At 30.4% G+C, this 15,581-nt stretch overlaps 2 protein-coding genes across 2 annotated transcripts; one reads left to right on the plus strand and one right to left on the minus strand.

Annotated features, from left to right (window-relative positions):
- Positions 1-949: 949 nt before the first annotated feature.
- On the minus strand, positions 950-3,438 carry LOC140982691 (LOB domain-containing protein 15). Its single transcript, XM_073449337.1, has 3 exons — positions 3,325-3,438; positions 2,551-2,809; positions 950-1,442 (listed from the first exon to the last, which is right to left on the minus strand). The coding sequence occupies exons 1-3, from the start codon at positions 3,336-3,338 to the stop codon at positions 1,038-1,040; spliced, it is 678 nt and encodes a 225-aa protein (XP_073305438.1). The 5' UTR covers positions 3,339-3,438; the 3' UTR covers positions 950-1,037.
- A 5,248-nt stretch (positions 3,439-8,686) lies between these two features.
- On the plus strand, positions 8,687-13,733 carry LOC140982689 (uroporphyrinogen decarboxylase, chloroplastic). Its single transcript, XM_073449336.1, has 6 exons — positions 8,687-8,988; positions 9,658-9,779; positions 10,887-10,997; positions 11,243-11,431; positions 11,736-11,861; positions 12,970-13,733. The coding sequence occupies exons 1-6, from the start codon at positions 8,889-8,891 to the stop codon at positions 13,483-13,485; spliced, it is 1,164 nt and encodes a 387-aa protein (XP_073305437.1). The 5' UTR covers positions 8,687-8,888; the 3' UTR covers positions 13,486-13,733.
- Positions 13,734-15,581: the final 1,848 nt, after the last annotated feature.

The following is a 15,581-nucleotide window of genomic DNA, read 5'->3' on the forward strand; positions in this document are numbered from 1 at the left end:
TTTTTGAACTATTATTGTTCATTATTAATTATTAAATATTTAAATATCATGGCAAATTGTGGGAGTAAGATAAGTCAGATGCTACAATATAAAGCAATGTGGACGTTAGACCAAATCTGGTCACATCTCTATGCATATGCCAAGTTAGGTCATGTTTAAGTCAAAATACAGAAATCTAAAGTATATATAGTAAAATATTCTCATTAAAAATTAACTTTAAAACATTATTAAATGTGGACATGTGGTATATATTTGAGGGGAAAAAACACAATTAATATTGGAAATTACATTTTTACTTCTTTAACTTGCACCTTTTTTATTTTTTGTCATGTTATTGATCAATTTATGCTCTTAGTCTAATATTTTGCTATTTTAATTCTTTTCCGCCGGAGCCTGACGTGGTAATCAGACACGTCAACAATATGACAAAATGGATGCAAATTACAAGAAAAAAAATTGTAATTTTCTCACACACATTTCAGTTATATATCAACACTCTTTTGAAAAAAACTAAAATTGAAAAAAAATGGTACAAATTAGTGGACTAAAAACATGAATTTCCTAATAACATGAAAAAAATGCAAAAAAATAAGAATAAAAATGTAATTTACATGATAAAAAATGCAAAAGAAAAAATGTAAAATACATGACAAAAATGTATTTTTTAAATTATTAACATAAGTTGGTCTATATATGTATTTGTTCTTATAATTAGTCAATTTTTTGCACCATGACCAAAATTTGAATAATTAGGACTAAACCCAAATCTAGTAACAGAATAAATTTTAGTTTTTCCCCTATATCGTTAAGAGAACCAACGACATTTGAGAGTTTGGATTTCTTGCTTTTGACAAATAAAAATAACAATAAAATTTGCTAATTAATACAATAGGAAATGACACCAGGCATTCATAAAATTTTAAATAAATTAGAAAAAATATATTAACGGATACAATTAAAATCTTGAATACATATAAGTTAAACATGACTAATGCCAATTTACTTATTCAATAAATTAGATAAACAAATTAAACATACTAACCAAAATAAGTAATATTTCCATCAGTTATGGTGCTAAAGTCAGCAGGGCTAGACGTAACGACGACTGTATTGTACATGGCCGGTGTGATCGGAATGGAGGGAGGAGTTGGTGGCAGTGGCGGTTGAGGTGTTGGTGGCGGCACAGCGATCGAGACGGTGTTTGATGACTGTGTTGCCACAATATGAGAATATGGAAGATTAATTATATTGTCATTGGTTTCACTATATTTGTATTTCAAAATCTCAGCCTTTACTGCGTTTAGTTCAGCTTGTAAAGCTTGAACTTGTTGCTGCAAGGCAGAAATGGCTCCCATGCAACCGTAGACTGGATCCCTTAGCCTTACATTGGCCTCGTAAACAAGACTATTGGCTGTGTCTGCTCTTTGATTTTCAGCTACTTCCTAGAACGACATAGAAATTAAATTAAAATAATTAATAAACCACATGATTTTTGAGTAAATATTTCTAGATTATAATCGAATTAGTTGCTCAAAGATGACGGATTTCGCTCTCTCATCTCTTAACATCTAGTTAATTAGTCACAATTTGGTCTTTTTTTGCACATATAGTACACTTTTTTTCGACGAAAATCAGATTAATAAGCAAAAAACCAACTTATTATAGTAACAATAAATTTAAACTTAATTAGAGCGCAAAATTCCAATGTAGATCATTGACTTACGTGATGATTTTTGAAATTTTCGGCTTTTCACGTGTATGATTACATAATTTTGAAGTGGAATAAAGAATTAAGGGTAAATAATACAGCCGGACTTATGTCTTCGGGATGCAAATCAATATATTGGAAAATATAATTTTTAATATGAAGAAAAATACACATAAAAATCAATCTTTTGTATTTAAATGAGCCTAATGCCTCTACCATGAATTCACAGTAAATTAAAGAAGTGAATTGATAAAACTTCAAATACAACTCGGGATTCTATTATAAGAAATAAGGGTAGTTAGTCATTATTTTGAATAAAAAAAATATTTATAGTTATTCGATGTTTTTTTTTTAAAAAAATTATTAAATCTTCCTAATTGAAAATACGATTAAATAATATCTTCACGTGTACATTTGTATTCTAGTCTTTTCATATAACGTAATCAAATCAAATAATTTATTAAAATTAAAGCTTAACATTTTTTTTGAGTTGATATTTATATTCCATTTTATGTTATCTACACTCCATTTCATGTATAAAATATATGTCAAATTTATTCACAAAGGAGTGTAAATTACAAGAAATACGGTGTAAATATCAACTCTTTTATTTAAGCCTAACAATTTAACTTCTACGCACTTTGTTTTTCTAAATAATTTATTTCATTCTCATTGACCAATATCCTAAATTTAATTTATATCTCCACCTTGCAAAAATGACAAGAACAAGCTATGCTAATTTAGGCATTCTTGAGAACTCAAACAAAAATTTCAAGGATACTCATACTATGCTAGAGCCATATTCTTGATATAAGAAAGAGTTCTTAGGGTTTACGGTTTACCATTAGCATCTTGGAAACATTGCTAGCTCCAAATACTTTGTGAACAGATGCAAACTTTTGAGGCTCATGTGGCGAAAAATATGGAGAAAAGGGACATTCTTGCGCGCAACGTCGTCTCAAAAGCTTGCAGGCAGCACAGGGCGTAACTGTGTTTAGGGTTCCGGCTGGTAGCCCTAGCATATGCCTCCTTCCTCCTCGTGTAGGAGGGAAGACATTGGTTTCTCTCTTTATCTTTTTCGCTATCTCCTCAAATATCTCCCTGCAAAAGGATTCGACACAAAATATTTCAGGAAGAAAAATACATGGAAGATGGTATATATTCACCAGATAAATCAAGATTGCAGTTCCAAATGGGGGGCGGATCAAGAATTGCTTGTAGGGGCAAGACGGTTTCGAGGGACAATTCAATGGATTTCGACAAAATAACTTGTGTTTTTTAAAAAGTCACACATAAAATCGTAATATATCCACCCAAAACCCACCATAGGTGTATAGACTAGTGAAGATGAAGAAATTAAAAGGATCAGTTTCTATTCCCACCAAGGATGAACTACGAAGATCAAGAAAATAAAAGGGTTGTTCGAATGTGTGAGTAGGTATAGCTTAAAACCAAAAAAAAAGAAAAAGAATCATATATATTTTTGTAGAAAATTAACCAATGGATATTTGTTTTTTAATATATCGAATCACCCCCTTTATCAGATTCCCGGGTGCTCATGCTAAAAACTTAAGAGTTTGGAGGTATTCAACGAATCTGTGTCCGTTGTTGCTTACCTTTCTCTTGACATTCAGGCATACTATCTGTTGATTGACCAAGTAAGAAAGTTTAAGAGAGAAAGAAGGAGAGATTTAAAGGTTGAAGAAAGAAATATAGAGGGTTAAGTTAGAAAAAAAGAGTGCTTAAAAGGCAAGAATATTACTAAGAATATGGTCCAAAGTTTCATCTTGGAAATTGGGGAAAAAATTATCAGAAGAGGATTCAATTTTAAACATTCAGCACCATCAATTGATTAGAAGTTTCGTTTTAAAAAAAACAAGTTGAAAATACTACATAAATTTTCAAAAAATATAGCAATTCATGTTTTAATTAAAATAAAATCTAGAAGATACTGAAAATTAAACATGCAGAAATATAACTACTCAAATTATAATTAATACGAAAATCAAGAAGACGCTGAAAATTAACCACGCGAATTTTTTTTTGAAATTATTCATTAAAATTATGGGATGAGTTATTGATTATATAAACCCGTCTATACTGCCGCGCGCGCGCACACACATACATGGGTTCCCCTCCTCGTTCGAGTTCCATAAATCGCAGCTTTGTCATTGGTTGTGACCTATTGCTCAAGACTCGTGAGTGTTCTCTTGGTCATAATAGTAAGTCAATTTACACATAGAAATAATTAAACACTTAATTTTTTATTTCGTTTTTGTTAGTTATCACAGCAAACTATTGATAAATTTTTGTTTACAAATGATTTAAATGGTTAAAATCTCCATATAGTACCAAAAAATGTGCTTTTCATATAATAAAAATATCTGATATTGAAAAAAGAACTCTCGCATTCGCTTGCGATGTAACGAATGTGTCGATTCCAAGGACATCAGAGGAATTAATATTACTCAATTATTTACCATCGATTATTTCTTTTTTATAATTTTTAAGTACTTATAAATTGTCACAGTTTTAATAATGTGATTTAGTTCATTTTTTATGAGGTGATGACTCTCAGTTATTTTCACTGAAAATGAAGCATCACCTTCAATATAATGTGCCCTATTTTCTACATTGTGGAATTATTAACATATTCATGCTGATATTTGACATCTCACCCACAGTCTTTTTAATTAATGTGGTTAAAAATCAAATCAATTTTAAAAATTAATTTACAAAATCAGACAATATTTAGAGTTAATTCACAATCAAAACGTATTTAAAACTTTTGAACATTAGTAGATTTGTAAGTGTTTCACAATAATTAAAAATTGTAAATACTTGACATAGTAAAAATTGATTTAGATATAATAGCTATTTGGTTCTAAGGGGAAAAAAAAAGTTTGTGATATAGGAAAAACAACAAATTTGTTAATGTAAATTAGCCTAAATTGAATTTTAATCAATTAAGATAAAAACAAAGATATCAAATTGAGTTAGATCCGACAGTTCATATAAAATAAGTGGATTAAATTGAGATTTTCCAATCAGCCAAAATAGCAGACCACCCTGACCGACCTAAAAGTGGGTGACGGGTTCGTTCGTCTCAATCTGACAAATTATACTTATAATTGGTCAAGTCGGCCCATTTTGCTAGTTCGTTTTGATATGTCTAGTAAAAAATAAATCTCAGTGCAATATTATTTTTTCACCGGATACTATCATTCCACATTGCCTGAAAATAGGACTAAAAATATAAATTATACAATATCTTGCATAGAATCCATCAAAATTTTTATTCTTCGAAACTAACTAAAACAATATTCAATCGATTCGAAAAGGGGCATATATATGAAGCACTAAAAATCTTTCTTTACCATCAAAGCTAAGTTTAAACAGCTTTGGTCGATTTAATGATAAAATCTTAAAAGAATCGAAGTGTTCGTGCAAACTATTATTAGTTTATTGAATTATTACTAATCTAATGTCTAATGGAAGAAACAAGATAGGACAAAAGCAAAGTTTTGCTTGGCTCTGAAATTTTTGGAACGTTATTTCANTATGTAAAATTTGCTTAGACTTAAAGGAAATGACACCATGTATTCTTGTTTGACCCGTATTTTTAGGCAAGTAATCCGCCCCATTGTTTACCCCCAAGTGATATTTTACTCTTTGTTTATTAATTAATGTTATTTATGTATATTCTAATTTAATTCTTGAATTCAAGAATTTCATGGTCTTGGAAGTCCACAAGTCACATATATATATTTGTCTAGTTTTTAAGTTTTCTTAAAACTAATGATGATATATTTCATAATTTAAAAGATTTCGAGATTTCAGAATAACATATAGTAGCGATATTTAAATATACATGATCGTATATCAATTGATATATGTGCAAATTTTGTGCTACATCACGAGAATTACTATATATTTACATGTAAATTGTATATCGTCGTCGGATGTATGTGCCCTTAGTGTAGTTTGTGTAGGACTTGTATCTAGTTTTCTATAAAACATTTGACGGTGTAATTATGTATAATAGTATATATCAATTAATCAAAAATAAATTCTTGATTTTAATTAGATAGTGATTAGTACATACCACGACTTCATTTTTTAATAATGGCAAATGGCATAGGTTTTGAATATTCTAGTAAGATGAGTTTTTTTATTTGTATTTGTCTTTTTGGTAATTGTAAGATAGGTGTCACGATCTCACGTATTTATAAATTATTTCGGAATTCATGATAATTGCTATATATGATTATTATTATATAAATTCATATATTTGCCCTTTTTCACGTCATATTGTCATGTTCTAAAGGACTATAAAGAGTCAGCATCCAAATTTACTGTAAAAAATAAATTTACAAATGCTATTGAATATAGTAATACTTTAGCATAAAGAACCCTTGACGATTGGTTATACACATCTTAATTATATATATTCACTCAATTAAATTAAATTGGGTCTTATATTTATTTTAATTTAATTATTTGTTGGAGCCCATAATTAAAGCTACCAAGCCCCCGCTTAATTCCAAACCCAGAAAGCCATTAGAATATGCCTATAAATAGTGCAAGCTTGCTCGTTATATGTGGTAACTTTTCATTTACCCATTAAAGTTTTCTTGTCTATGCAATTTTTGTCGCTGACTTGAGTTTCAGAGTATTTGCGTTAGGTATTTCCTAATGCTTCTAACACTTTATTTGTGACGCGGATGACAATCTACTTCATTTCTTCTCCAGGTTCGCAGGAGCGACAACTATGCTATCGTTAGCATGAATCTTCCAAATTTGGATATTGATTTTATTTGGCTATGTCCTTGGATAATTTAGATCACTTCACTAATTTCAAAAGAGAGAATTCGAAATTGGGTAAATTCATAAATTACCTTGCAAGTCAAGAATGACAAAATTACAACACTCTAAACCTCACAAAACCACATATTGTCGAGTTGTCAAATGAATTATCTAAGTATGCCTGCAAATGCGCCCTCCGACGCCATATCAATTTGATAGATAGCTAATTAAGTCCCAAAAAAAATTCGAATTTACGTCACTACCTTGGTCAACATGTCTTCCAGGTAGAATGCACCCGAACTCAGCTTACGAATCACCTTGAACGACCCCTCCTATTTAGGATCCAGCTTCTCCACCTCTCCTGCATACTGCACTTTCTTTAACACACAATGACATTGATCATAACCTACCATTCTCATAGGGAAGAAACTAGTAAAAAACAATTTTATATTATTTGGGCTATGTGTTCGAATGACTTTGGTGATTGTTTGGGCTAATCTTGTTAAACTATTTAAAATTTTATATTTTATAAAATGTTTAAGACACATGTAAAACATCTGGGACTTTTTTTGTCTTATATTTTTAAATAATCTTATATTATTTAGAAACAAGTCACTGACATCGAAAATGTCCTTTTAAAAAGTTGAATCTTTATTTTTTTTCAAATTATATTAACTTTACATTAAGAAAAACTTATTTTATATAAATATTTAGTATAAAAAAATATACTCAATATACTCGTACTCCATATATTAATTAGCAAGAAAGTTAGGGCCAAAGGTGTTCCGTCAATTGAAATCGGGATCATCACTTAAAAATCAAAAGAGAAACTATTGTTTTCCTATTTTTATATTATATTTCATTTAGTCATTTGATGCTTACTATAATTAATTATTTCGGTTTTCTACTAGTGGTTAGGGGTGTTCAAACTTCGGATAAAACCGAAAAAATCGAAAATCCAAACCGAAAAAAACGAACACTGAATCGAACCGAAAACTGAATTTTATAATTCATATATAAATGTTAAAATCGAAATTTATTTGGTTCGATTTCGGATTATATATGTTAAAACCGAACCGACCGAAAAAACTGAAATTTCATTAAATTAATAATTTTATTTTTATTATATATTTTTTGAGATGATATTAGTGAATAATGAATTATTTTGAATAATATTTAGTTGATTGTTGTTTATGTAATTCATTTAGACTTTATATTTAAATGTTTTACTAAAAAATCATGTAAAAAGATAACATATTATATTTTACAATATATTTATCTTATTAATTTAAATAATTGTATCAAAACCAAAATAACCGACCGAAATAACCGAACCATTTCGGTAGAAAACCGAACCGAAGAAAAATGGTTCGTATATCAGATTATATATTTGTAAAACCGAAAATCGAAATAAAAAACTGAAAACCGAACCGAACCGATCGATGAACACCCCTGCTAGTGGTTTTAAATATAATTTCAAAATTTTTTTATTGGTTTGAGCAAAATACGACTTATTTAACTATTTGAAAAAAGCAATTCATAAAAAAAATCTTTATGTGAGATTCTGTATATTCTATATTTTATTATGAATCGTTAATGTTTCGTCATTGAGATTCATGTCAGTTTCGGATTATTTTTTAGGTCTAGATATTATTTTTTTCTCTTTCTCAAAAAATTGAGATGATTGAAGTTTTTTTTTTTTATTTGGAATCGTGTTAGGTGTAATTCTTATTACGCTGGATTATTCGTCACAGTTTCTATATTGAAACCGAAATCGATGACTTAAAGAACGATTCCAGTTCTTAAAAATCAGAAACTCAAATTTGAATCAAGTGAAATCTAAATCATTTTCGTATGTAATTGTAGTCGAAATTGTAAATCGTAATTTACTTCTTAATGAAATTAAATTAAATATTCGTAATTTTGTTTACTTGTTAATGAAATTAAATTAAATATTCGTAATTTACGATCGAATATTGGACCCATTTGAGAATGACAAAAACTTGTGTGAGACGGTCTCACGGGTCATATTTGTGACACAGATCTCTTATTTGGGTCATCCATGAAAAAATATTACTTTATATGTTAAAAGTATTACTTTTTATTGTGAACATGAGTAGAGTTGGTCCGTCTCACACGTTAAGATCCGTGAGACTAGACAACTCTTTGGGAGTGGCCGGGGCGCTGAAAGCGGATGAGATTTCTTCCCCTTATCTTCTTCCACATTATCCAACCCTTTCGCTGCTCCCTTAAAGCTTCGCCATGAAAATATAGTTAATCAGCTGACTGGAAGTAGTTTCCAAGATTTACGTAGATTTGATACTTGGGATTCGAGGAATTTTCAATTTCCAGCTAGGAAATTGAGTTGAGAGAAATGGCTTGTGTTTACGGCTGCTCAGTTTCTTCAATCTCTGCTAAATTCAACTTCAACCCGCTTTCAAATAAAAAACCCAGATTCATTTGCTCCGTAGCAGGTTATATTATCTTCCTTTTTCGAATTTTCTATCCGTTTATTGATGATGACGATGTTCTGTTTGTTTTGTACATTTAATTCGTGGATTACTTTTGTCCTGATAAATTACGAGGAATACCGAGTTTTACTTTGAATTTACTGATTCTATGCTTCTTTAGGGACAAATTAAACTTAATTGGATATGAATGAAATCAAGGTTGACAAAGGTCTGATAAAATCACTGGGAGCAAATAAGGACTTGACAATCCTCCACACTTAGTTAGTTTTTGAATTTGAGTTAGGTCTAAGTCTCAATTTTAACATGGTATCATAGCTTCGTACACTTCATGCTTTAGATGATCATTTTTGGGATTGAGGTCTCAATCTTAACAACAAATTCTTGGATGTCTATTTGTTTCCGGAATGTTAAGTATTGATTCTGTAGCGGATACTTGCACTTTAGATTAACAATCTTTACTGACTTTTGTCATCGTAATTCTCTAGCCACTTGTTTGACATTGTTTTTCCTCTGGTAGGAGGGTGGATTATCCGATAGATTTTTATATGTGTTGTTTCGTTTATCGATTAATCATGTATCTCATCATGGTTGCAAATGATGGATGAGTATAATATTTCTGAGTTTTTTTGTTGATGAAACCTGACTTTAGTCAATTTGTGTCTAATCTTGCAGGGGCTGTTGCCGAACCAAAAGCAATCAATGCCACAGAACCTTTGTTACTTGATGCTGTACGTGGGAAAGAAGTAGAGAGACCTCCGGTTTGGCTTATGAGACAAGCGGGGAGGTACATGAAGGTAGGCTTTGTATGACTGATTAAACTCGTGCTTTTTATGCTACATATCTTTATCTTACTAGGCTAGCTATTGTGTTTGCTCTTCGATGGCATTTCATTTGAATAATATTGTATAAACTGAAAGTATATGAACATATAAATAAGGAAAGCATTAACTTCGTTGAAGAGTGAACTGATAGAAATGCATTCCAACCGCAGAGACTGCCCTATGTCTGCTCACTGCCTATGCTATTCATATATAATAGTGCATCCAAATTGAAAACTTGGAAGAGAAATGTTCGCATATTTTGTTGTTTGCATTTTCCAATGAGAGTAAGAATGTCAAGCAACTTGAAAAAAACTGTTTTTACACTTAGATATTTCAGTGTGTTCCCAATTTGGAAGTAATGTTTCTTTCAAAATATTATTTGGACATGAAGAAATGGATTTTCTGAATTGTAGAGGTTTTCTTTTTTAATTTATTTAAGATTTTTTATGCTTTTAAATTCATAGTTGCCACCCTAACACAAAGAAAACAATCTTTTCAAATAAATGAGCCTAATCTATTTATAGTTTTCTACTGTACTCTTATTCTGGCACATAACCTTTTTATTGTGCTCAAGTTGTAAAGATGTGCTAAGAAATTCATTTCCATTATGCTATCGAACTCTTCATTGTGCTCAAAATTATGACCTCAAAGCAGAGGATTTAAATAATAAATTCATTCATTACAAGCACAATTGCACAACCTAGATTTTTATACAATTACAAGATCTTCTCGTTTCATGTGTAAACTCAAATGGTTTTAAATGATTATTGGAAATTTTGATCCTTGAAACTTCCTTGGTATCCTAACCGATGTATCAGTAATGACTAACGTTTTGAAGGTAATATAATTATTCAAGATTAGGTAATTGCCTCCACATAAAGAGTTGACTTTCCACAATAATATGGTTGTGGAACTGATAATGAAACATCTTTATGTGATCATGTGTGAGCCAACCTTAAACAGTTCTTATTTCTTAATTATGTGGATCTAAGGAGATACTTGCTAGTATGGCTTCACGATCTAGTCACAGTCTTCTATTTTTATACTGAACCTGGAGTTCTTTACCTTTCCTTTTGGTAGAGTTACCAAACCCTCTGTGAGAAGTATCCATCCTTCCGTGAGAGATCAGAAAATGTGGATCTTGTGGTGGAAATTTCCCTTCAGCCATGGAAAGTTTTCAGACCAGATGGGGTAAGATGTTTTTGTTGAAGACATTACTTTTACAATAAGCAATTTATTGATGGGATCTTCATTAACTGACCCACCCATTCCTTCTCACTGTTTTGTGTAAAAGTTCCATATATTAAGTGTCGGTATTAGATTGAGATAATCTTTAGTTCCATATGACAATGACCAATTTTTTTCATAGACTGAGAACCCAATTCCAAGTTTCTGTGCTCCGACTCATACTTAACGGATTATTTGCTATATTTCAGGTCATTTTATTTTCCGACATTCTTACTCCTTTGTCTGGTATGAACATACCATTTGATATCGTAAAAGGTAAGGGTCCTATCATATTTGATCCAATTAGATCCGCTGCTGATGTTGAGAAAGTGAGAGAATTCAATCCTGAAGAGTCAGTTCCATATGTTGGGGAAGCTTTAACTATCCTGCGAGAGGAGGTCTCACTACTCTGTTCATTTCCGTATATTATTATCATTGTTCGATGAAATTATCATTTATTATAATTTATTATAACATTACACAGCATTCTACCTTATCATTTATTATAACATTACACAGCCTTCTACCTTATCATTTATTATAACATTACACAGCATTCTATTTGATGAACGATTGAATGATATGACTTAGTTCACAATGGAACAAAAGGAATAGAGTGAACGTCATAATTTACTTAAATGTTTCTGTCCTTTCGCTTTATGCCTTAAAAAATGTTGACCAAGAAATTCTCATTCTTTCCAGGTAAATAATGAAGCTGCGGTTCTTGGTTTTGTCGGCGCTCCTTTCACCTTGGCTTCTTATGTAGTTGAAGGAGGTTCTTCGAAGCACTTCTCAAAAATAAAGAGATTGGCTTTCTCAGAACCCAAGGTGTAGATGTTTGCTGATAGTATACCAATCTTCAACATGGTATCTGACTTATCTGAAAGAGGGATTTTGTTAGATCTAAATCTCCTAAAACAATTTATCCTGCAAATATTGACTAGTAGAAAAAGAAGACATATTTGCTTAATATGAAATATTGAATATAATCTGATAAATATCTCAACCAAGGATAGAATCTTTTTACAAGAAGAATGCACTCACTCTAGTAGAATAAAACACAATAAACATGAATGAATACCCATCTCCTTCTGTCCCGGCTAATTTATATTATTGCCTCCTAATCCCTTTCTCTTCTCCAAGTTGTTGGTTCTAGAATTCTCTTGACTCGATTTATCCAGGCCCGTGATAATAACCCCATCATTACTTATCCAGCCCAATTTTCTGAAGTACCTAACAGATTTTAATTTTCTTTTAAAACACTGGACGATTTTCACTAGTTTTCCAACTGTGTTAGAGGGTATTCCTCTTTCTGAAGGGTGTTCTCTAGCACACAACAGATTTTGATCTAATACTCATAAACCAGAGTCTAAGAAAATGGTGATGATGAATGGCTATTGGATTTTAGGCAATTCATTTTCTTCTACTTGTTGAGGAACACTGTTTTTTGCTACAATTCCACCTGTTCTGATTAATAAGGTGGGGTGATTCTCGAACTTAATAGGCAGTATCTTGAATTTGAGTTATCTTCTTGTGTTTATGACCTATTGATGCTCTTGTTGGGAATTGTGCAATGGAAAGGACTACCTAATAAGGATTATGATCTAGTTAGTCAAATTATAATGTGGCCTGTGTTCACATCATAGTTTAGATTAAGGTATGAATAGATGAGTGAAAATCCTCTAGATTGGGAGGTCGTCGGCTTCTCAAATCTCTATGGTGGACAATATTACAATCATGCATTGGCTCTGTGATGAATGATTAATTTGTTGATAAATTTTACAAGCTCTTCTACCTTAAATGCTTGTCTTTTGGTCTTGGGTTTTCATCTTGAGCTTATGGGTACAAGGTCATCTATTTCTCGGTGCTTTCCAACCAAGGAATATGTGTACCGAGTATTGATCAATTACTCATTTAACTTATGCTTTGAATATAGGTCCTTCATGCACTACTTCAAAAATTTGCAACCTCCATGGCGAAATATATTCAGTACCAAGCAGACAAGGGAGCTCAAGCCGTTCAGATATTCGATTCTTGGGCCACAGAACTTAGCCCCGTAGATTTCGAAGAGTTCAGTCTACCTTACCTGAAACAAATAGTAGACACTGTGAAACTCACCCATCCCGAATTCCCACTAATTCTTTATGCCAGTGGATCAGGTGGCCTAATTGAGAGACTACCACTAACCGGTGTAGATGTTGTTAGCTTGGATTGGACAGTGGACATGGCTGAGGGAAGGCGTCGACTTGGCTCCAACGTGGCAGTTCAGGGTAATGTGGATCCTGGTGTTCTTTTTGGCTCAAAAGAATTCATCACTGACCGTATACATGATACTGTGAAAAAAGCTGGTAGAGGGAAACATATACTGAATCTTGGACATGGCATCGTAGTAGGTACACCTGAGGAAAATGTTGCTCATTTCTTCGAAGTTGCTAAAGGTCTTAGGTACTAGACATAGGTACAAGGATCGAGGATGGGTTGTATTCGGACCGGCTTTTTTGTAGGATTATTTGATTCGTTTTTCTGCATTTTTGCTATTTTAATGCAGCTTGAATATGGGAAAAGTTTACCGGAAGATTATGGCTATTGCTATTTTGATTGTGAACCCATGTATTTTATTTTGTGTAACATTTCGCTATGAAATTAGTTGTTTTTTCTAAATATTTCCAGGTCCAGGTTTGGCCAACATTGTTCCCTTGACATGCAATCTGTGCATATGTATGAAAAGTTTTAGTGCTAAATATATTTTCTTTATTTTGTTGAATAATTTTTTGTTACTTTTAAATTTATGGGTTTTTACTATATTTTTTTATGCCAGTAGTTATAGGATCATGTAAAAATTTAATAGTTTTGATGAAGATAAAAATATAAATTAGTAATTTAAAATTTTTTGAAAACTTTTGAGATGTGATAGTCATATTTGTTGAGAGTATGTGAAGTGGCCGATGATGCCTCGATGAAGCGCTTCGGTTATCGTGAAGAGCCTACTTCTTTTATTTTATTTATAATTTGGAGGTCCGTTATTAATCTTTAATAATAAAAATTTTAAATTTAAAAAATAGTAAAATAAAATCCAAAAATTATTAATACATCAGAAAAAAATATTTAATTTTTAATCATGTGCATTTTTGTTTTTTTAATTATGCACATTTTTTAATTATATGTGATTTTTTTATTATGTTTAATTTTTTTATTTTATTTTAATTATTTTGTTTTTTAAATACAAAGTTATTTAATTGAATAAAAAGTTCATATTTCAACATCATCTTTGCAATTTCATATCACCACCGAACATGAGACGAAGTCAGCATTCATCTAGAGCTAATTCAACATAAAAATTCTGATAAATTTAATATAGAGCAAATATGATGTTGAAATTATGATGTTCAGCATTCATCTAGAGCTAATAGGGGAAATTCTGATAAATTTAATATCACAACTTATGTGTTCTTCTCTCTACTCCCTCTTTTATTCCTCCTCCGGTAACAACCGTCAATAAATTCTTTTATATTTCTTTATTATTTAATCCCTATTTACAAGTAACGATATAGTTTTCTAATTATTTAATTTATTATATTATATCAATAATTTTAAATAATTATTCAAAAACTAATACTTATTAATTTTAATCATTAATTACATAAAATAATATTACATCGTCCATGTGAAATATTAGTTTACGAGTTATTATTATCGGGTCTTCTAATATCTTGGGCACTCTTCTACACTCTGCTTCCTCGCATCAGGGACAAAATCAGGGTAAAAAATTAATTATTTTATTTCACATATTTAAATTAAATCAGTACAATAAATTTGTATATTTTGAATAATTAGTTTTGAAATATACAGCTGGATTAATATATTTATCAACAATTAATTACTTTTAGATCAAATTATTATCTGTTAACATTTAAAGACACTTATTTAAAATAGTTTATAAAATGAAGAGCATATTTACCGAAACAAATGCGGTTACCTCGATAAGACATTCCTTTCATTCTTCCTCTATATTGTTTACGGAATCTAGTTCTTTTGGGGTTATAGTTGATGAGCTGATAAATTATATGATCTTATTTATAAAATAAGATGTTAAGTTTTTTGGGTAAACTTATTATTAGCATCTGAAAAATGTTGTTATGTTTGATATTATAAGATTTTTTTTATTTCTATAAATATAAAAAAATGACATCATTCTACAAAAAATTACAAATAAATATTATCGGACATATTTTTACATAAAAAAAAGTTTCAAAATATTATTATAAATATTAAAATTAGTTTATAATATCAAATTTTTAATGGATTATTATTTTTGAATAATTAAGAAAAATAGTTAATAATTTAAATTTACCTTTATATTATTTAATGCGTGAAAGATTATTTCACATAGTTAATATAATAATTGAAAATTTACAATTTACAAGATGATATAGTTGAAATATTATAAAATTGGTGGGGATATTTTGATCTTAATAAAATAATATAATGTGAAACAAATTGATGTGATCTAATTATTTTAAAACGACTTACTATTTAAAAAATAAATTA

The sequence above is a fragment of the Primulina huaijiensis genome, chromosome 8 (genome assembly GCF_012295235.1).
Source record: "Primulina huaijiensis isolate GDHJ02 chromosome 8, ASM1229523v2, whole genome shotgun sequence".
Lineage (NCBI taxonomy): Eukaryota > Viridiplantae > Streptophyta > Magnoliopsida > Lamiales > Gesneriaceae > Primulina > Primulina huaijiensis.

Coding starts and splice junctions, on each gene's coding strand:
- LOC140982691 (XM_073449337.1), bottom strand. Junction 1,443..2,550: donor ATGTTTCCAAGATGCTAATG/GTAAACCGTAAA, acceptor ATGTCGTTCTAG/GAAGTAGCTGAAAATCAAAG.
- LOC140982689 (XM_073449336.1), top strand. CDS start 8,889: ATGGCTTGTGTTTACGGCTGCTCAGTTTCTTCAATCTCTGCTAAATTC. Junction 8,989..9,657: donor ATTCATTTGCTCCGTAGCAG/GTTATATTATCT, acceptor CTAATCTTGCAG/GGGCTGTTGCCGAACCAAAA. Junction 9,780..10,886: donor AAGCGGGGAGGTACATGAAG/GTAGGCTTTGTA, acceptor TCCTTTTGGTAG/AGTTACCAAACCCTCTGTGA.